At 43.5% G+C, this 21,320-nt stretch overlaps 1 protein-coding gene across 3 annotated transcripts in view; it reads right to left on the bottom strand.

Annotated features, from left to right (window-relative positions):
* The window catches only part of lcp2a (lymphocyte cytosolic protein 2a), a 224,335-nt gene that overhangs the window by 18,803 nt on the left and 184,212 nt on the right, over positions 1-21,320 (bottom strand). For all 3 annotated transcript variants that reach the window (XM_063053707.1, XM_063053709.1, XM_063053708.1), the window contains exons 14-18: positions 20,696-20,723; positions 20,540-20,552; positions 17,489-17,624; positions 10,078-10,118; positions 785-885 (exon numbers count right to left, since the gene is read on the bottom strand). In XM_063053707.1, coding sequence (XP_062909777.1) covers positions 785-885; positions 10,078-10,118; positions 17,489-17,624; positions 20,540-20,552; positions 20,696-20,723 — 319 coding nt within the window. The remainder of the gene's footprint in view (positions 1-784; positions 886-10,077; positions 10,119-17,488; positions 17,625-20,539; positions 20,553-20,695; positions 20,724-21,320) is intronic.

Below are 21,320 nucleotides of genomic sequence, written 5' to 3'. Positions count from 1 at the left end.
CAAATCTCTTACTAGCTCTTCTTTCAGTTAGTCCTGACGAAGGGTCTCGGCCTGAAACGTCGACTGTACCTCTTCCTAGAGATGCTGCCTGGCCTGCTGCGTTCACCAGCAACTTTTATGTGTGTTGCTTGAAATTCCAGCGTCTGCAGATTTCCTCGTGTTTAAGAACAAACTGAATGAGTATTGTTTCAAATGTGACATTAAAGTGAGGCCTTGTCTGCTCCCACAGACGGAAGTAATTGGTCCTGTGACATGATCTGAAGAAGAGCCGGTTCCTGGCCAAACAGTATCTCTCAATCATCAATACTCAGGCAGCCAATCAGGACTTTACCCCACAGTCATGTGTTAGAGAATGCTGTGGCCCTTGAAACTTTTAAAAATCACTTCACTGGTTGTATTTCTCATTGGGACTCACCAAGGTTGGGAAAGTCATCGTGTGAGTGTTTTTCCTTTTATCAAAGCTGCTTTTCTAGAAGTTTGGAACCCCTGATCAGTATATGAGGTAAGACTTCAGCAGATTCAAAACCAACCAATTTATTTGTGTTTAATGATATTAGTGGATAGATAACTATTGGCCATGGTAGCAGTTCCTTGCTGTTCTTCAAATTTGTATCAAGGTATATTTTACATCAGCTGAGGAAAACTGGTGTTTAACAACTCATACAACCAATATCACTCCCATTCAGTGCATCAGATAGAATTGTAAATCACAGTTAAGAGCTGAATGGTGGTGTTTCCTTGATTGGAGGTATTGAAAATGACATCAGTGCAGTTTTTCTCATACCTCTTCTTGTGGTGCTGCTGGTGCAGATCGGTCTTTATTGATTGGTAGAGGCTGGGGTGGTCTGGCATCATTAGGGCCTCTTGAGAAAGACTGTTTGGCCTCTGTGTGGAAAAAAGCAAAGTCAACCAAAGTGATAGTTACGTAGCAACATTACCTATGGACTTTTGGACACTGGTTCATCGCATGCTTTTACCAGGCAATTATACAATCATACAGCTATTTGGCCAAGAGTACCTTTATTGGCTCTTTACAAAGTTAATTCATTTAAGTACATTTGCTTGATTTTCATCTATCCCCACAAATGTTTTGTTTCAAGTATATGACCCTCATAAAAATAAATACTGAATCTACCTCCAGCACTTTTTCAGGCAGTGCAAACCAGGGCCTAGAAATCCATGTCCACAGGACTGAACAAAATGGTGTAATGTAGGTGAATTTGATTTGAATCAGAATGGCAGACCAGGAGAGTGCTATAGTGAACAAAGCTTCTGCCTCATGGTGACAGTTCAGGCTGGACCTCCCGTTCACTCTCTGTAGAGTCTGAACAAATTTCCTCTGGGTAATCTTGTTTCTTCCACATTTCAAAGACCGAAGGTTTGGTAGTTAATCAGAACATAAAGCACAGAATATTGAGCAGCTCAACACAAAAACAGGCCCTTCGGCTCACAATGTTGTACAGAATTAATTATATTAGTCATCAAATGGCCAATTAAAAGTTACTGTGTCTGGTAGAAGTTGTTAGGAATGTGTGGAGAATACAAATGGGATCGAAGGAAATGGATGCTTGATGATTGATCAAGCACTCTCAGTGAGTCAAAATGCTTTCTTACATACTGTACGTCCCCAAAGTTGTACCATTTCATGTCTCTTCAAAAAACCCAAGCCTTCCTCTCAAGATCTAGCTCAGTGTTTTCGATATGCCTTGGAGTGAAATCTTTCCAGTGATATTAACAATAGTACACATTCACCTTTTGTTATAAGGTTTGATTTTGAAGCTCACTTTTTCTGAACACAACCATTCTTGTTTACTTACAAAACAGAAGCGTGCTGATGAAAGATAATCAACCTGAAATGTTAACTTTTTCTTTCTTCCCAAATTCTGTCTCGGCCAAATATATTAAACAATTCCTGGTTTTATTTCAGGTTTCCAGTTTTTGAAGCTTTGTTTTATGCTTTTAAATCATCTTTGATTAATGCCAATTTCTCAGAAACAATATTTACTAACTGACTTTCAAAGCGGAAGTTATGACACTCTTTGTGGATGGCATTGTAAGTGGTACTTCAGTCATCTGGGAAATCAGGTGCAAGAAGAAGGAAGACCTTACCCAGCCAGGCTCTACAGTGTTCCATGCTTCTATCTAAATTTCTCTGAGAAAATTCTGTGCAACACTGTCCTCACCAAAACCTGATGCAGTCACAAATACAAAGTTTCATCTCTACTTGGATTGTTCTCACAAAGAAATTTATGCTCATCATCACACTCAATTTCCCAGCCTCAGAGTCAGCCCATGCTACTGATAAGGGTCTGTGCCACGTCATACTGCATATTCTGCTTGTTACTGCATCACTGAGGTCACCTCAACTAGACAATAGCTGGCAGCCCTTGCACGTTCTGAGTTGTATTGGTTGTTAATACAAAGAACACATTTCACTGTATGTTTCAATGTACCTGAGATAGGTAAATAAACCTGAAAGCTTTGTCTCACTTTCCCTTTATTGCATAAGATGAGGAGGAACAGGCCATTGGCCAACATAGGCCATCATAGATAAGCCTGAATCTGAGTTTATCTTCACAGTGGAGCACTAAGTATGCTGCTGAAGAAACTCAACGAGATAGGCAAAATTTGTGGAGGCAAGTGGACTGATGATGTTTCAAGTTGAGACCTTCATCTAGATTCACAATATTGGCAAGTGTACCGCCAATAAGGACGACAGATAATGATCAAGTAATGCTGCCATATGAAATATGACTAGTCTTGATTTTGTCATAATTTACCACAGTTTTCATATTTTTGTTGTAAGTGACTTTCATAAAACATTTCCCATAGAAAAATAGCTCTAGGCAATTGATAGGTTTCTGGTAATATTTACTCTGATTTCATCTCTGTAAGAGCTCACCTGGGAATGAATGTTGCCTCTAACAGATGTTTGAAGTGCCAAATAATCACCTTATAGAAGCTTCCCTTTGTAGGACTCATCACAAAGTGTATCCACATTGTATCTTTTCCAATCCCAGGACACATCAAAACACTTCACAAGCAATATCCTACTCTTGAAGTATAACTGCTGATCAAAAGTAGAAAACTGGCATCTGATGTGAGGGATGAACTTCAGTGCAACTCTCTCACCAAGTCGAATACAAACATGGCTTGCTAGCTAACTCTGCCAATAGCCACGTGACCCAGCGGTGAGGAGGTCAACTTCGAGAAGTAAAACACATCCAGGGCCATTACGATTTGGTTTAAGCCAAACTGGAAGGTTGGAATAATCCAATTAAGGAACATCGATTGTAGTGAACGTTGTGTATAAAGGTATCCCCCGCTTTTTGAAAGTTCGCTTTGCGCCACTTCGCTTTTACGAAAGTCCTACATTAGTACCTGTTTTTGCTAACCGAAAGAAATCCAAAGAGGATTTTAGCTTTTACGAAAAAAGGTGAAAAGCGAAAATAGCGTTCAGCGTTTGTTTTGCAGCGTTATAGACGCAGTGCGCACCCTGAGCAGCGAGAGTGGCACCGCCAAGCACCTTCCCCGGGAACTACACTCAGCATCTCAGCATCAAGCCGCCATAGCTTTGAACTGTGTCTGTGAGCATCTGTGCTTTATCTCGATTTATTTTGTGCATCCGTTAGCAAGATGTGTCCTAAGGTATCAGAAAAGCCGAAGAGAGCTCGTAAGGGTGTTACGCATATATGATAGTGTTATTTTAGGTTTGGATTTTCAAAAGGCTATTGACAAGGTCCCACACAGGAGATTAGTGTGCAAACTTAAAGCACAGGGTATTGGGGGTAAGGTATTGATGTGGATAGAGAATTGGTTGGCAGACAGGAAGCAAAGAGTGGGAATAAATGGGACATTTTCAGAATGGCAGGCAGTGACTAGTGGGGAACCGCAAGGCTCAGTGCTGGGACCCCAGTTGTTTACAATATATATTAATGACTTGGATGAGGGAATTAAATGCAGCATCTCCAAGTTTGCGGATGACACGAAGCTGGGCGGCAGTGTTAGCTGTGAGGAGGATGCTAAGAGGATGCAGGGTGACTTGGATAGGTTGGGTGAATGGGCAAATTCATGGCAGATGCAATTTAATGTGGATAAATGTGAAGTTATCCACTTTGGTGGCAAAAACAGGAAAAAAGATTATTATCTGAATGGTGGCCAGTTAGGAAAAGGGGAAGTGCAACGAGACCTGGGTTTCATTATACACCAGTCATTGAAAGTGGGCATGCAGGTACAGCAGGCAGTGAAAAAGACGAATGGTATGCTGGCATTCATAGCAAGAAGATTCGAGTACAGGAGCAGGGAGGTACTACTGCAGTTGTACAAGGACTTGGTGAGACCACACCTGGAGTATTGTGTGCAGTTTTGGTCTCCTAATCTGAGGAAAGACATCCTTGCCATAGAGGGAGTACAAAAAAGGTTCACCAGATTGATTCCTGGGATGGCAGGACTTTCATATGATGAAAAACTGGATGAACTAGGCTAATACTCGTTGGAATTTAGAAGATTGAGGGGGGATCTGATTGAAACGTATAAAATCCTAAAGGGATTGGACAGGCTAGATGCAGGAAGATTGTTCCCGATGTTGGGGAAGTCCAGAACGAGGGGTCACAATTTGAGGATCAAGGGGAAGCCTTTTAGGACCGAGATTAGGAAAAACTTCTTTACACAGAGAGTGGTGAATCTGTGGAATTCTCTGCCACGGGAAACAGTTGAGGCCAGTTCATTGGCTATATTTAAGAGGGAGTTAGTATTGGCCCTTGTGGCTAAAGAGATCAGCGGGTATGGAGGGAAAGCTGGTACAGGGTTCTGAGTTGGATGATCAGCCATGATCATACTGAATGGCGGTGCAGGCTCAAAGGGCCGAATGGCCTACTCCTGCACCTATTTTCTATGTTTCTATGTGTTATTTGGTAGGTTATTTTTTGGGTCTGGGAATGCTCAAAAATTTTTCCCATATAAATTAATGGTAATTGCTTCTTCGCTTTACACCATTTCGGCTTAGGAAAAGTTTCATAGGAACGCTCTACTTTCGGATAGCGGAGAAAACCTGTATACTGCCCCATTCACTGTTAGCGTTGGCCCGAAAAATGCAGACCTTACACCAGCATAAAATTAAAGTGGAAGTACATGAATGGAGGTTTCAAATTTAGCAAACAGTTAGTAGAAAAAGGGCCCAGTCTAAATGTGCACACGTTGGAGCTTTAACTACTCAAGCGCTGAACCCATGTTCTGCATGAAAGACACTAGCCACAGTTTGAACTTCCCTCAAAGCCCATTTCAAATGAACCGGCTAACACAGGAGTATTGGCACTTCCTCCTTTGAACCATTCATCGACACAAAGCACTTCTTACAATAGGATCTCCCCTTCAGGTGGGATCCTCCGAGCATCTTCCCTTGTGCTCTTCTACACACCCACTAACAAAAGACCACAAACCAGACTACTGTCATTCAGAAATCTGATTCCCCTGCAATCAGCTGGCATAACATTCTTAGCTTGAGCAAATACTCCTTACCTCAGCTGAAGTCAAAACATTAGTCTATCAAGCTTTACTAAAAGGACACAAAGCATTTGCAGAAAACTGCTAAAATAAAATGTCCGCAACATACACAAAAAATACTGGTGAACACAGCAGGCAAGGCAGAATCTATAGGAAGAGGTACAGTCGACGTTTCGGGATGAGACCCTTCATCAGGACGAACTGAAAGAAGAGATAGTAAGAGATTTGAAAGTGGGAGGGGGAGGGGGAGTTCCAAAATGATAGGAGAAGACAGGAGGGGGAGAGATGGAGCAAGAGCTGGAAAGTGGATTGGCAAAAGGGACACAAGGCTGGAGAAGGGAGAGGATCATGGGACGGGAGGCCCAGGGAGAAAGAAAGGGGGAGGTGAGCCCAGAGGATGGGCAAGGAGTTATAGTGAGAGGAACAGAGGGAGAAAAAAAGGAGGAAAAATAATTAATAAATAAATAAGGGATCGGGTACGAAGGGGAGGAGGGGCACTAATGGAAGTTAGAGAAGTCAATGTTCATGCACTCAGGTTGGAGGCTAACCAGACGGAATATAAGGTGTTGTTCCTCCAACCTGAGTGTGGCTTCATCTTGACAGTAGAGCAGGCTGTGGATAGACATATCAGAATGGAAATGGGACATGGAATTAAAATGTGTGGTCACTGGGAGATCCTGCTTTCTCCGGCGGACAGAATATAGGTGTTCAGCGAAACGGTCTCCCAGTTTGCGTCGGGTCTCACCAATATACAGAAGGCCACATCGGGAGCTCCGGACGCAGTACATCACACCAGCTGACTCACAGGTGAAGTGTCGCCTCACCTGGAAGGACTGTCTGGGGCCCTGAATGGTGGTGAGGGAGGAAGTGTAAGGGCATGTGTAGCACTTGTTCCATTTACAAGGATAAGTGCCAGGAGGGAGATCGGTGGGGAGGGATTGTGGGGGGGGGGGGAATGAATGGACAAGGGAGTCGCGTAGGGAGCGATCCCTGCAGAAATCAGAGAGAGGACGGGAGGGAAAGATGTACTTGGTGGTGGGATCCCGTTGGAGGTGGCAGAAGTTACGTAGATTATATGTTGGACCCGGAGTTTGGTGAGGTGGTAGGTGAGGACAAGGGGAACCCTTCCCTAGTGGGGTGGTGGGAAGATGGGGTAAGAGCAGATGTGCGTGAAATGTGCGTGAGATGTGGGAGTGATGCATTTGAGAGCAGAGTTGATGGTGGCGGAAGGGAAGCCCCTTTCTTTAAAAAAGGAGGCTATCTCCCTCGTCCTGGAATGAAAAGCCTCATCCTGAGAGCAGATGCGGCAGAGACGGAGGAATTGCGAGAATGGGATGGCATTCTTGCAAGAGACAGGGTGGGAAGAGGAATAGTCCAGGTAGCTGTGAGAGTCCATAGCTTTATAGCAGACATCAATAGATAAGCTGTCTCCAGAGATAGAAACAGAAAGATCAAGAAAGGGGAAGGAGATGTCGGAAATGGACCAGGTAAACTTGAGGGCAGGGTGAAAGTTGGAGGCAAAGTTAATGAAGTCAACGAGCTCAGCATGCATGCAGCAAGCAGCACCAATGCAGTCATCAATGTAGCAAAGGAAAATTGGGGGACAGATACCAGTACAGGCTTGGAACAGGGATTGTTCCACACAGCCAACAAAAAGGCAGGCATAGGTGGGTCCATACGGGTGCCCATGGCTACACCTTTCGTTTAGAGGAAGTGGGATGAGCCAAAGGAGAAATTATTAAGAGTAAGGACTAATTCCGCTAGATGGAGGAGAGTGGTGGTAGAGGGTAACTGGTTAGGTCTGGAATCCAAAAAGAAGTGGAGAGCTTTGAGACCTTCCTGGTGGGGGATGGAAGTATATAGGGATTTGACATCCATGGTGAAAATAAAGCGGTGAGGGCCAGGGAACTTAAAATCATTGAAAAAATTCAGAGCGTGAGAAGTGTCACGAATGTAGGTGGGAAGGAATTGAACAATGGGGTAATAAAACAGTGTCGAGGTATGCAGAAATGAGTTCGGTGGGGCAGGAGCAAGCTGAGACAATGGGTCTACCTGGACAGGCAGGTTTGTGGATCTTGAGTAGGAGGTTGAAACGGGAAGTGCGGGGTGTGGGAACTATGAGGTTAGTAGCAGTGGATGGGAGATCCCCTGAACTGATAAAGTTGGTGATGGTGTATGAAACAATAGCCTGGTTCTCCTTAGTGGGGTCATGATCGAGGGGTAAATAAGAGGAGGTATCCAAGAGCTGTCACTGTGCCTCGGCAAGGTAGAGGTCAGTACGCCAGACTACAAAGCACCCCCCTTATCGGTGGGTTTTATAGTCAGGTTAGGATTAGTGCGGAGAGAGTGGAGAGCAGAGCATTCAGAATGAATGCGGTTGCAATGGGAACAAGGTGTGGTGAAGTTAATGGTTGATGTCCTGTCGGTAGTTAGCAATAAAGAGATCCAGAGCAGGCAGAAGACCAGAGCAGGGTGTCCATAAAGAGGAGGAGGGTTGAAGACAGGAGAAAGGGTCATTGGTCGGGGTGGGAGAGTCCTTGCCAAAGAAGTGTGTTCGAAGACCACTGCTCTCCTCCGTCTCGCGGAATTAGTCCTTACTCTTAATAATTTCTCCTTTGGCTCCTCCCACTTCCTCCAAACTAAAGGTGTAGCCATGGGCACCCGTATGGGTCCCAGCTGAGCCTGCCCTTTTGTTAGCTGTGTGGAACAATCCATGTTCCAAGCCTGTACTGGTATCTGTCCCCCACTTTTCTCTCGCTACATCAACGACTGCATTGTCGCTGCTTCCTGCACGCATGCTGAGCTCGTTGACTTCATTAACTTTGCCTCCAACTTTCACCCTGCCCTCAAGTTTACCTGGTCCATTTCCGACATCTCCTTCCCCTTTCTTGATCTTTCTGTTTCTATCTCTGGAGACAGCTTATCTACTGATGTCTACTATAAAGCTACGGACTCTCACAGCTACCTGGACTATTCCTCTTCCCACCCTGTCTCTTGCAAAAATGCCATCCCCTTCTCGCAATTCCTCCGTCTCCGCCGCATCTGCTCTCAGGATGAGGTTTTTCATTCCAGGACGAAGGAAATGTCCTCCTTTTTTAAAGAAAGGGGCTTCCCTTCCTCCACTATCAACTCTGCTCTTAAACGCATCACTCCCATTTCACGCACATCTGCTTTCACCCCATCCTCCCATCACCCCACTGGGGAAGGGTTCCCCTTGTCCTCACCTACCACCTCACCAACCTCCGGGTCCAATATATAATTCTCCGTAACTTCCACCTCCTCCAACGGGATCCCACCACTAAACACATCTTTCCCTCCCCCCCCCCGCTTTCCGCAGGGATCACTCCCTACGTGACTCCCTTGTCTATTTGCTCCCCCCATCCCTTCCTACCGATCTCCCTCTTGGCACTTATCCTTGTAAATGGAACAAGTGCTACGCATGCCCTTACACTTCCTCCTTCACCACCATTCAGGGCCCCAGACAGTCCTTCCAGGCGAGGTGACAATTCACCTGTGAGTCGGCTGGGGTGATATACTACCTCCGGTGCTCCCGATGTGACCTTCTATATATTGCTGAGACCTGATACAGACTGGGAGATCGTTTTGCTGAACACCTACGCTCTGTCCACCAGAGAAAGCAGGATCTCCCAGTGGCCACACATTTTAATTCCACATCCCATTCCCATTCTGACATGTCTATCCACGGCCTCCTCTACTGTCAAGATGAAGCCACACTCAGGTTGGATGAACAACACGTCATACTCCGTCTGGGTAGCCTCCAACCTGATGGCATGAACATCGACTTCTCTAACTTCCGCTAATGCCCCTCCTCCCCTTCGTACCCCATCCCTTATTTATTTATTTATTTATTATTATTTTACCCTTTTTTCTCTCTCTCTCTCTCTCTTTTTTCTCCCTCTGTCCCTCTCACTATAACTCCTTGCCTGCTCTCCATCCTCTGGGCTCAGCTCCCCCTTTCTTTCTCCCTAGGCCTCCTGTCCCATGTTCTCTTCCAGCTTGGTATCCCTTTTGCCAATCAACTTTCCAGCTCTTAGCTCCCTCCCTCCCCCTCCTGTCTTTTCCTATCATTTTGGATCTCCCCCTCCCCCTCACACTTTCAAATCTCTTACTGTCTCTTCTTTCAGTTAGTCCTGACGAAGGATCTCAGCCCGAAACGTCCACTGTACCTCTTCCTATAGATGCTGCCTGGCCTGTTGCGTTCACCAGCAATTTTTGTGTGTGTTGCTTGAATTTCCAGCATCTGCAGAATTCCTCGTGTTTGCGAGAATAAAATGCCCAACAGCGTAGCAGTAGAAATATTATTTTAACCACTCCATCACATTAGCAAGAACATAGGGATAAATATTATGTTTTTTTATTGAAATAATGCTGTCAAATTTTCTACATTTATCTGAGAGAGAAAACAAATTCTTAGATTAAACAACTGAAGCAAAAGAAAACACCTTTTGCAATGCAACAGCCTCTCAGCAATGGTACCAAATAAGTTAGGAATCAACTTTGTCATTAGACAGTGAACATTTTACACAGGAAGAAAATAATAAACCAGTTTCGTACCTTGTTGAAACCGTGGTGGCAAGGACGCACTTGGTGAAAGGCTTGTCGTGAAGGGTGGGTGGTTCAGGGAAAGGAGATGAAGAAGAATGTTAATAGGATGAAAAGAAACAGAAGTGACATCTGATATGACATCAAATTATTATAAAATTATTGATACTTCTCTATGTACTAACAGTAGCCAGGTCAAAATTACTTTTTAAAAATATCCACGAAGGAATGAATATAAGCACAAACATGATTGAGGGTCGACTGCGCAAGTGCGTGGGCGTCAGTGAATTAGAGCGGCGCCAAGAGTTTAAAAGGCAACAGCTTTATAGAGCGGGTGACAGAGTAATAGGAGTCAGAATACGAGGGCTTTGGCTCAATGGGGCTTCAGCGACAACAGATCGAGGCGAGGTAGGTTACCTGTAGAAACAGGAAGTGAGGCCGGTGTTCTGTACTGGGTGTCAGATGTGGGAAGTCCTGGAGACTCCCAGCCTCCCGAATGGCCATATCAGCACCAGGTGCATCGAACTGCAGATCCTTAGGGATCCCGTTACGGAACTGAAGATGCAGATCGATGACCTTCATCTGGTCAGGGAAGGTGAGGAGGTGATAGAGAGGAGCTATAGGCAAGTAGTCACACTGGGGCCTTGGGAGACAGATAAGTGCGTCACAGTATGGAAAGGGAAGCGTAGGAGACAGATACTAGAGAGTACACCTATGGCTGTCCCCCTTAACAATAAGTACTCCTGTTTGAGTACTGTTGGAGGGAACAGCCTACCTGGGTTACTGCGCCTCTGGCACAGAGTCTGGCCCTGTGGCTCAGAAGGGTAGGGAAAGGAAGAAGGCAGCAGTGATATGGGACTATAGTTAGGGGTCAGAGAGGTGATTCTGTGGATGCAGGAAAGAAAAACAGATGGTAGCTTCCCTCCCAGGTGCCAGGGCCTGGGATGTGACTGAACACTTCCACGATATCCTGAAGTGGGAAGGTGAACAGCCAGAGGTCGTGGTACATATTGGCACTAATGACATAGGCAGGAAAAGGGAGGAGGTCCTGAAAACAGACTACCTGAAGGAAGTTGAGAAGCAGGACCTCAAAGGTAGTAATCTCGGGATTACTGCCTGTGCCACGCAACAGTGAGTATAGGAATAGAGTGAGGTGGAGGATAAATGTGTGGCTGAGGGATTGGAGCAGGGGGCAGGGTTTCAGATTTCTGGATCATAGGGACATCTTTTGGGGCAGGCATGACCTGTACAAAAATGATGGGTTGCACTTGAATCCGAGGGGGACCAATATCCCAGCAGGGAGGTTTGCTAAGGCTATGGGGGAGAGTTTAAACTAGAATTGTTGGGGGGTTGGAACCGAACTGAAGAGACGGAGGTAGGTACTGTTGGCTCACAAATAGGGAAAGTCTGGAGACAGTGCGAGAGGGAGGATAGGCAGATGACAGAGAAGGGATGCGCTCAGATTGATGATTTAAGATGTCTCTATTTTAAAGCAAGGAGTATTATGAGCAAAGCGGATGAGCTTAGAGCGTGGATCAGTACTTGGAGCTATGATGTGGTGGCCATTACACAGACTTGGATGGCTCAGGGGCAGGAATGGTTACTTCGAGTGTCAGGCTTTAGATGTTTCAGAAAGGACAGGGAGGGAGGCAAAAGAGGTGGGGGCGTGGCACTGTTGATCAGAGATAGTGTCACGACTGCAGAAGAGAAGAAAGTCATGGAGGGATTGTCTATGGAGTCTCTCTGGGTGGAGGTTAGGAACAAGGGGTCAATAACTGTACTGGGTGTTTTTTATAGGCCGCCCAATAGTAACAGGGATATTGAGGACCAGACAGGGAGACAGATTCTGTAAAGGTATAATAATAACAGAGTTGTCGTGATGGGAGATTTTAATTTCCCAAATATCGATTGCATGTCCCTAGAGTGAGGGGTTTAGATGGGGTGGAGCTTGTTAGGTGTGTTCAGGGAGATTTCTTGACACAATATGTAGATAAGCCTACAAGAGGAGAAGCTGTGCTTGATCTGGTATTGGGAAATGAACCTGGTCAGGTGTCAAATCTCACAGTGGGAGAGCATTTTAGAGATAGTGATCATAATTCTATCACCTTTACAATAGCATTGGAGAGAGATAGGAACAGACAAGTTAGAAAAGCGTTTAATTGGAATAAGGGGAACTATGAAGCTATCAGACAGAAAATTGGAAGCTTAAATTGGAAACAAATGTTCTAAGGGAGAAGTACTGAAGAAATGTGGCAAATGTCCAGCGGATATTTGTGTGGAGTTCTGCATAGGTATGTTCCAATGAGACAGGGAAGTTATGGTAAGGGACAGGAATCGTGGTGTATAAAGGCTGTAATAAATCTGGTCAACAAGAAAAGATAAGCTTACAAAAGGTTCAGAGAGCTAGGTAATGTTCGAGATCCAGAATATTATAAGGCTAACAGGAAGGAGCTCAAGAAGGAAATTAGGAGAGCCAGAAGCGGCCATGAGAAGACCTTAGCAGGCAGGATTAAGGAAAACCCCAAGGCATTCTACAAGTATGTGAAGAACAAGAGGATAAGACTTGAAAGAATAGGACCTATCAAGTGTGACAGTGGAAAAGTGTGTATGGAACCGGAGGAAATAGCAGAGGTACTTAATGAATACTTTACTTCAGTATTCACTATGGAAAAGGATCTTGGTGATTGTAGTGCTGACTTGCAGCAGATTGAAAAGCTTGAGCATGTAGATATTAAAAAAGAGGATGTGCTGGAGCTTTTGGAAAGCATCAAGGTGGATAAGTTGCCGAGACTGGATGAGATGTACCCCAGGCTACTGTGGGAAGTGAGGGATGAGTGCTGTGCCTCTGGTGGTAATCTTTGCATCATCAATGGGGACGGGAGAGGTGCCGGAGGATTGGAGGGTTGCTGATGTTGTTCCTCTATTCAAGAAAGGGAGTAGAGATAGCCCAGGAAATTATAGACCAGTGAGTCTTAACTCAGTGGTTGGTAAGTTGATGGAGAAGATCCTGAGATGCAGGATTTATGAACATTTGGAGATGCATAATAGGCTTAGGAATAGCCAGCATAACTTTGTCAAAGGCAGGTTATGCCTTACCAGCCTGATTGAGGATGTGACTAAACACATTGATGAAGGTAGAGCAGTGGATGTAGTGTATATGGATTTCAGCAAGGCATTTGATTGGGTAAGGAAGTAAGGTGGCATGAGATCCAAGTGGACATTGCTTTTTGGATCCAGAATGCTAAGAGTGGTAATAGACGCGTCATATTATGCATGGAGATCGGTGACAAGTGGTGTGCCTCAGGGATCTGTTCTGGGACGACTTCTCTTCGTGATTTTTACAAATGACCTAGATAAGGAAGTGGAGGGATGGGTTAGTAAATTTGCTGATGACACAAAGGTTGGGAGTGTTGTGGATCGTGTGGAGGTATGTCAGAGGTTACAGCGGGACATTGATAGGATGCAAAACTAGGCTGAGAAGTGGCAAATGGAGTTCAACCCAGATAAGTGTGAGGTGATTCATTTTGGTAGGTCAAACATGATGGCAGAATATAGTATTAATGGAAGACTCTTAGCAGTGTGGAGGATCAGAGGGATCTTTGGGTCCGAGTCCATAGGACACTCGAAGCTGCTACGCAGGTTGACTCTGTGGTTAAGAAAGCATACGGTGCATGGGCCTTCATCAACCTTGGGATTGAGTTTAAGAGCTGAGAGGTAATGTTGCAGCTATATAGGACCCTGGTCAGACCCCACTTGGAGTACTGTGCTCAGATCTGGTTACCTTGCTACAGGAAGGATGTGGAAACCATAGAAAGGGTGCAGAGGAGATTTATGAGGATGTTTCCTGGATTGGGGAGCATGCCTTATGAGAACAGGTTGAGTGAACTCGGCCTTTTCTCCCTGGAGCGACAGAGGATGAGAGGTGATCTGATAGAGGTGTATAAGATGATGAGAGGTATGGATTGTGTGGATAGTCAGAGGCTCTTTTCCAGGGCTAAAATGGCTAACACGAGAGTGCACAATTTTAAGGTGCTTGGAAGCAGGTACAGAGGGGATGGCAGGGGTGTGATTTTTTTATGCAGAGAGTGGTGAGTGCGTGGAATGGGCTGTCGGCAACGGTGGTGAGGGCGGATACGATAGGGCCTTTTAACAGACTCCTCAATAGGTACATGGAGCTTAGAAAAATAGAGGGCTATGGGTAACCCTAGGTCATTTTTAAAGGACATGTTCGGCACAGCTTTGTGGACTGAAGGGCTTGTACTGTGCTGTAGGTTTTCTATTCTATGTTTCTATAAGCAATGAATTGGAGACTAACTAGAGTTGAGACAGATTCTCAATTGCTTGACTTAATAAAATCCAGAGTGAGATTACTTTATCACTATAGACTACTGTAAGAACAACATAATATCATTCCATTTTGAAATGTACTTCTGTAGTATTAGCTTCCACATTCTATTTTAAATTGATTATTTTCTATGAATCTATAGCAAGTTGTTTCCTAAGTTACTTTAAGTTGGTTTATAACATTTAATTTCAGCCCATTTTGCAATTAGTCTAGCTAACTGGGGAAGCTAATCAATAATGATGGGGTAAAGTAGAAATGAAAGGTTCTGGAAAATTGCTGTTTACCCTGGCAAAAGACCATAAGACATAGGAGCAGAATTAGGCCATCTGGTCCATCAAGTCTGCTCCACCATTCAATCATGACTGATCCCTTTTTCCCATCTCCACCTCAAGCCCAGTTCCCGGCCTTATCCCCATAACTTTTGATGCCATGTCCAATCAAGAACCTACCATCACTGTGTTAAATACACCCAACAACCTGGCCTCCCTAGCTGAATGTGGCAACAAATTCCACAAAGTCACCAGCCTTTGGCTCAAGAAATTCCTCAGTATCTCTGTTTTAAACAGGTGCCCCTCTACCCTAGGGCTGTCTCCCTCTTGTCCTAGACTCCCCCACCATGGGAAACATCCTTTCCACATCTACTGTCTAGGCCTTTCAACATTCACAAGGTTTCAATGAGATCCCCCCTCATCCTTCTGAATTCCAGCGAGTACCGGCCCAGAGCTATAAAACGTTCCTCATATGATAACCTTTTCATTCCTGGAATCATCCTTGTGAACCTCCTCTGGATCCTCTCCAATGCCAGCACAATTTTTCTAAGAGCAGGGACCCAAAACTGTTTACAATACTCAAGGTGAGGTCTCACCAGTGCCTTACAAAGCCTCAGCATCACATTCTTGCTCTTGTATTCTAGACCTCTTGAGATGAATGCTAACATGCCATTTGCTTCCTCCCACCAACTCAACCTGCAAGTTAACCTTCAGGGTGTTCTTCACAAGTTCTCTCAAGTCCCTCTGTATCTCAGATTCCTGGATTTTTCTCCCCATTTAGAAAATAGTCAGCACGTTTATTTCTACTAACATAGTGCATGACCATGCATTTTCCAACATCGTATTTCATTTGCCACTTTCTTGCCCATTCTCCTAATCTGTCCAAGTCCTTCTGCATCCTACCCGTTTCCTTAACACTGCCTGCCCCTCCACCAATCTTCGTATTATCTGCAAACTTGGCAACAAAGCCATCTATTCCATCATCTAAATCATTTATATACAGAATAAAAAGAAGTGGTCCCATCATCGACCCCTGAAGAACACCACTAGTCACTGGCAGCCAACTAGAAAAGGACTCTTTTATTCCCAATCACTGCCTCCTACCAATCAGCCAGTGCTCTAACCATGTAGTAACTTTCCTGTAATACCATGAGCTCCTAACTAGGTAAGTCCCCTCATGTATGGCACCTTTTCAAAGGCCTTCTGAAAGTTCAAATACACAACATCCACTGCATGCCCTTTATCTATCTTATTTGTAATCTCTTCAAAGAATTTCAACAGGTTCATCAGGCAGGATTTTCCTTGAAGGAAACCATGCCAACTTTGTACTATCTTGTCCTGTGTCGCCAAGTACTCCATCACCTCATCCTTAACAATTCACTCTAACATCTTCCCAACCACTGAGGTCAGGCTAACTGTCTATAATTTCCTTTCTGCTGCCTTCCTCCTTTCTTAAAGAATGGAGTAACATTTGCAATTTTCCATTCCTCTGTCACCATGCCAGAGTCCAATGATTTTTGACAGATAATTTCTAATGCCACCACAATCTCTAACACTCTCTCTTTCAGAACCTTGGGGTGCAGTTTATTTGATCCGGGTGACTTATGTACTTTAGGTCTTTCAGCTTCTTGAGCACCTTCTGTCTTGTAATAGTAACTGCACCTACTTCTCTTCCTTCAAACACTATAACATCAGGCATACTGCTGATGTCTTCCACAGTGAAAACTGATGCAAAATACTCATTTAGCCATCTCCTTGTTCCCTGTTATTATTTCTTCTGCCTCATTTTCTAGTCCTATATCCACTCTCGTTTTTCTTTTATTTTTAACAAACTTGAAAAAACTTTTACTGTCCAGTTAGATATTATTTGCTAGCTTGCTTTCATATTTCATCTTTTCCCTTCTAATGATTTTTTTTAGTTGCTCTCTGTAGGTTTTTAAAAACTTCCCAATCCTCTATCTTCCCACTAATTTTTGCTTTGTTGTATGCCCTTTCTTTTGCTTTTACATTAGCTTTGACTTCCCTTGTCAGCCACGGTTGTATTACTTTACCATTTGAGTATTTCTTCATTTTTGGAATACATGTGTCCTGCACCTTCCTCATTTTTCCCAGAAGCTCACACCACTGCTGCTCTGCTGACATCCCTGCCAGCAGCTCCTTCTAATTTACTTTGGCCAACTCCTCTCTCATACCACTATAATTTCCCTTACTCCACTGAAATACTGCTACATCAGACGTTACTTCCTCCCTATTAAATTTTAAGTTGAACACAATCATACAGTGATCATTGGTTCCCAAGGGTTCTTTTGCCTTAAGCTCCCTAATCACCTCCGGTTCAGTATATTACACCTAATCCAGTATAACTGATCCCCTGGTAGGGTCAATGACAAACTGCTCTAAAAAGCTACCTCTTAGGCATTCAACAAACTCACTCTCCTGAGATCCAGTACCAACCTGATTTTCCCAAATGATCTGCATATTAAAATCTCCCATGACTACCATAACTTTGCCCTTTCGACACACCTTTTCTATTTCCTGTTTTAATCTGTGGTCCACCTCCCAGCCACTGTTGGGAGGCCTGTATATAACTCCCATCAACATCCTTTTACTCTTGCAGTTTCTTAACCCAACCCACAAGGATTCAACATCTTCCGATTCCGATCCGAAAAGGCCACGCGATGGAATTTCCACAAACACATAGAGACAGCAGTAGTCTGTTGCTCTTCTATATTTCATTTTAGGATAACAGTGTTATGACAATCTATTTTCTACAGCACAGATCAAGTTGTAAACCTATTCGGAGTAATACCTTTCAGCATTAGATAGTGGCATTTGATTCCCTCCTGAGTAATTAGGCTTCGGTCCTGGTCGGGAGGATCTATATGGAAAGGTGTTGGAATTCAGAGCAGAGTCAATTGGTCGAGGAATGGATCTGGAAGAAAATCCTGAAAGAGAATTGGATGAAATGACTTTAATCTCAATGAGACCCATCTATGGACTTGTTTCCCAGCCTCTGCAATGGATGATTGGGATTATTTTCTTTCCAAAACTATGTTTTTCTTTAATATCTATATTCACAGAAAGGAAGAAAGGTTAAATACTTTTGATTTCATTCACAGGATGTGCTTGTTTACTTGTTCACCTCAGGGAAGAAGCTCTTCCTGTGCCTGCTGGTGCGAGAGCAGAGGCTCCTGTAGTGCCTACTGGATGGGAGGAGAGTAAAAAGTCCATGGTTAGGGTGAGATGCATCCCTGATAATGCTTTTCGCCCTGCCCAGGCAGCGTTTATGGTAGATGTTCTCAATGGTGGGCAATTGGGTGCCGATAATCCGCTGGGCAGTTTTCACCACATGCTGGAGTGTTTTGCGGTCTGATACGGGACAATTGCCATACTACACTGAGATGCAGTTGGTGAGTATGCTCTCAATCGTACAGCGGTAAAAGCCCGTCAGTGTCCTGGGACAGAGGTGAGCTTTCTTGATGCTCCGCAGGAAATAAAGGTGCTGTTGCACCTTTTTGATCAGGATGGAGGAGTTCAGGGACCAGGTGAGATCCTCGGAAATGTGGACACCAAGGAATTTGAAGCTTGATACACACTCCACTACAACTCCGTTGATGTAGACGGCGACGTGAATGTGACTCCTGGCATGCCTGAAGTCCACAATGATCTTGGAATGGAATTGTAATTGTCATGTGTATCAAGATACAGTGAAATACTGATCAATGGCAAACACAAATGGGCCCTATGCCTATGCTAAACATCATACCTAGCTATACTAATCCCACTTGCCTGTATTAATTTCATATACTTTGCTCATTTAAACACCTGTCCAGATGCCCCTTAAATGGGGCTACTTTTCCTGCTCTGGTAGCTCATTCCTGGTACTAGCTATTCTCCATATGAAAACTTAATTCCTCTGATACACGATACACTACTTCCCCTCATCTTAGACATACACCTTCTATTTTAGACTATCATGGAAAGCAGTAAATCCTATCAAAAAAAAAACAAATCCTTATAACCTAAGCCTTCCAGCTTCACTGACAATGGGAATCCCTGACTCACCACAATTAAAGGTGGAGAAGGAGCATTTGGGATGGAATTGAGGACCTCAGATTCCAGTACCAGAACGAGCAGAAGCACTGAGGAAACATGGAAGGAATATACCTCCTTACAAACTAATATCAAGTACCTCTTGCTCCATTCTTGGAAAGGTGGAAGCAAGTAAGTTTTGATCATGAACCCATAAGGAGGAGACTTCATTTATATTTCTTCAACTATAGAAAGTGCTTTGAGTTTTAACTTTCAAAATTACAGCAGATTGAGGCTTGATATTGTTGTTACAAGAGCAAGTCAAAGCATTTCCTGAAGCCACGTTCAGATGGAATAATTTACACTTGCTGGATGTGTTCAGCTCCAACATCATGTCAAAGGGCTCAACACCATTCTGGAAATGCGGTTAATTTATTGATTACCCTATCTAGCAACTTAAATGTTTAACATTTAACACAAGAGATTCTGCAGATACTAGAAATCCAGTGCAATACACACAAGTTGCTGAAGGTATTCACCAGATCATGCAGCAGTTATGGAAATGAAAAACAGTTGATGTTTCGGGCAGAGACCCTTCTTCAGCTGTTTGTATTGGAATTGGTTTATCATTGTCACATGTACTAAGGTAGTCAAAAGCCTTTGTTTGCATGCCATCCAAACAGGTCATACCATATAAAATATAGCAAGGAAACTAAGAAGGAAATCAAAATGCAGACTATAGTGTTACTGTTACAGAGAAAATGCATTGCAGGAGACAAATAAAGAGTAAGGATATTCACAAGGTAAATTGGGAGATCTATTGATGTTCATGTTTTAGTGTATGAGAGGTTTGTTCGAGAGTCTGATAACAGTGTGGTAGAAGATATTTGGAGAGCGATGCAGTGATCTTTGTCAAAGGCTGGAACAGCTGTGTAACACAGGAGCATTTCTAGGGAGCCACACTGGGATAACGATAATTGCTAGGAGATCATCAATATGGAGAAAAGTGCATATCTGCCCAAAACTTGCTGATCTTCCTGTGCAAATAAACATCTAAGGGATACTAAGAGGCTGGATCTCAAACAGTTCAGCTTTGCAATGTTACCATATAACCATATAACAATTACAGCATGGAAACAGGCCATCTCTGCCCTTCTAGTCCCTGCCGAACGCTTACTCTCACCTAGTCCCACTGACCTGCACTCAGCCCATAACCCTCCATTCCTTTCCTGTCCATGTATCTATCCAATTTAACTTTAAATGACAACATCAAACCTGCCTCAACCACTTCTGCTGGAAGTTCATTCCACACAGCTACCACTCTCTGAGTAAAGAAGTTCCCCCTCATGTTACCCCTAAACTTTTGCCCTTTAACTCTCAAGTCATGTCCTCGTGTTTGAATCTCCCCCACTCTCAATGGAAAAAGCCTATTCACGTCAACTCTATCTATCCCCCTCATAATTTTTTATGTTATGGATAAAATAGTAGAGGCATTGACAATGACTTGTTACAGTGAATGATGATAATATTGCCAATTGTATTTACTGTATATATTAGAAACAAAGTATGTTTTGTAACCCATCCTATTGAAGGCACAGTAAAGTAAAACTGTGTGGCATCTTGTCGGACCCTCACCAGGCAAGCTGGTAATGGATAACTCCAGAAGGACTTATAAAGTGGATATGGTGTATTTTGCAGCAGAATACTTCAAAACAAAAGATCTACAATACTAAATTCCATAATTAACATCCGAAATCTTGTTCTTAAAGGTATAGGCAACATAAATATAGATGTTTAGTAAGAGTGATATTTGATACTGTTTACTTACCATCAACTTCATCCTGAAATGCAAAGGAAAAAGAAGGTAGTGTTTATAGAAAATCCTTGTTCACTTTGTACAGTAACAAATTACTTACAAATTTACTTTTTCAGTTATTATTTGAATTTGTTCTTGGAAACATTACAAAAGTTATTCTATTCTTACCTCAAGCTTTCTGTCTGGTATAACTGGTCTGAGAAAAGAAAACATTTTCAGATTAATATTTCTTTAATGTGATTGAATTTAATATTCTGATAGGAACCTCTCCAAGTGAGCCCTGTGGAATGTGGGTTTAACTGTGGTCAGTTGAAAAAGTTAAGCATATTTCATATTGATTTAATACTGATGAGAGATTTAAATCCAGTAACACAAAGCTATTTACAAATTTTAATGCATTATGTTAATTTTCCCAGCATTCTGAAACTAAACTATTTCAGTTGTTAAAATATAATAAGCAATTTTATTAATTAATTTGAATTGTTCGGAAAGTACCAAAATCTTGGAAACACTTGGAGCAGTGGGAATGTGAGGCAGGATAGTGGAATTATTTATCTACTTAGCGATACAGCACAGAGTCGTCCCTCCCCTTCCAGCCGCACTGCCCCAGCAACCCCACAACCCCAGTTAACACTAACCTAATCACGGGACAATTTACAATGGCCAGTTAAACTACCAGGTATGTCTTTGGAGTGTGGGAGGAAACTGGAGCACAAGGGGAAGCCCACGCATTCTGTGGGGAGAATGTACAGGGACTCCCTTCAGAACAACACCAGAACTGGGCTCTGAACTT

Source organism: Mobula hypostoma, chromosome 7 (assembly GCF_963921235.1).
Source record: "Mobula hypostoma chromosome 7, sMobHyp1.1, whole genome shotgun sequence".
Classification (NCBI taxonomy): domain Eukaryota; kingdom Metazoa; phylum Chordata; class Chondrichthyes; order Myliobatiformes; family Myliobatidae; genus Mobula; species Mobula hypostoma.
This window is presented reverse-complemented; position numbering and strand designations above follow the sequence as displayed.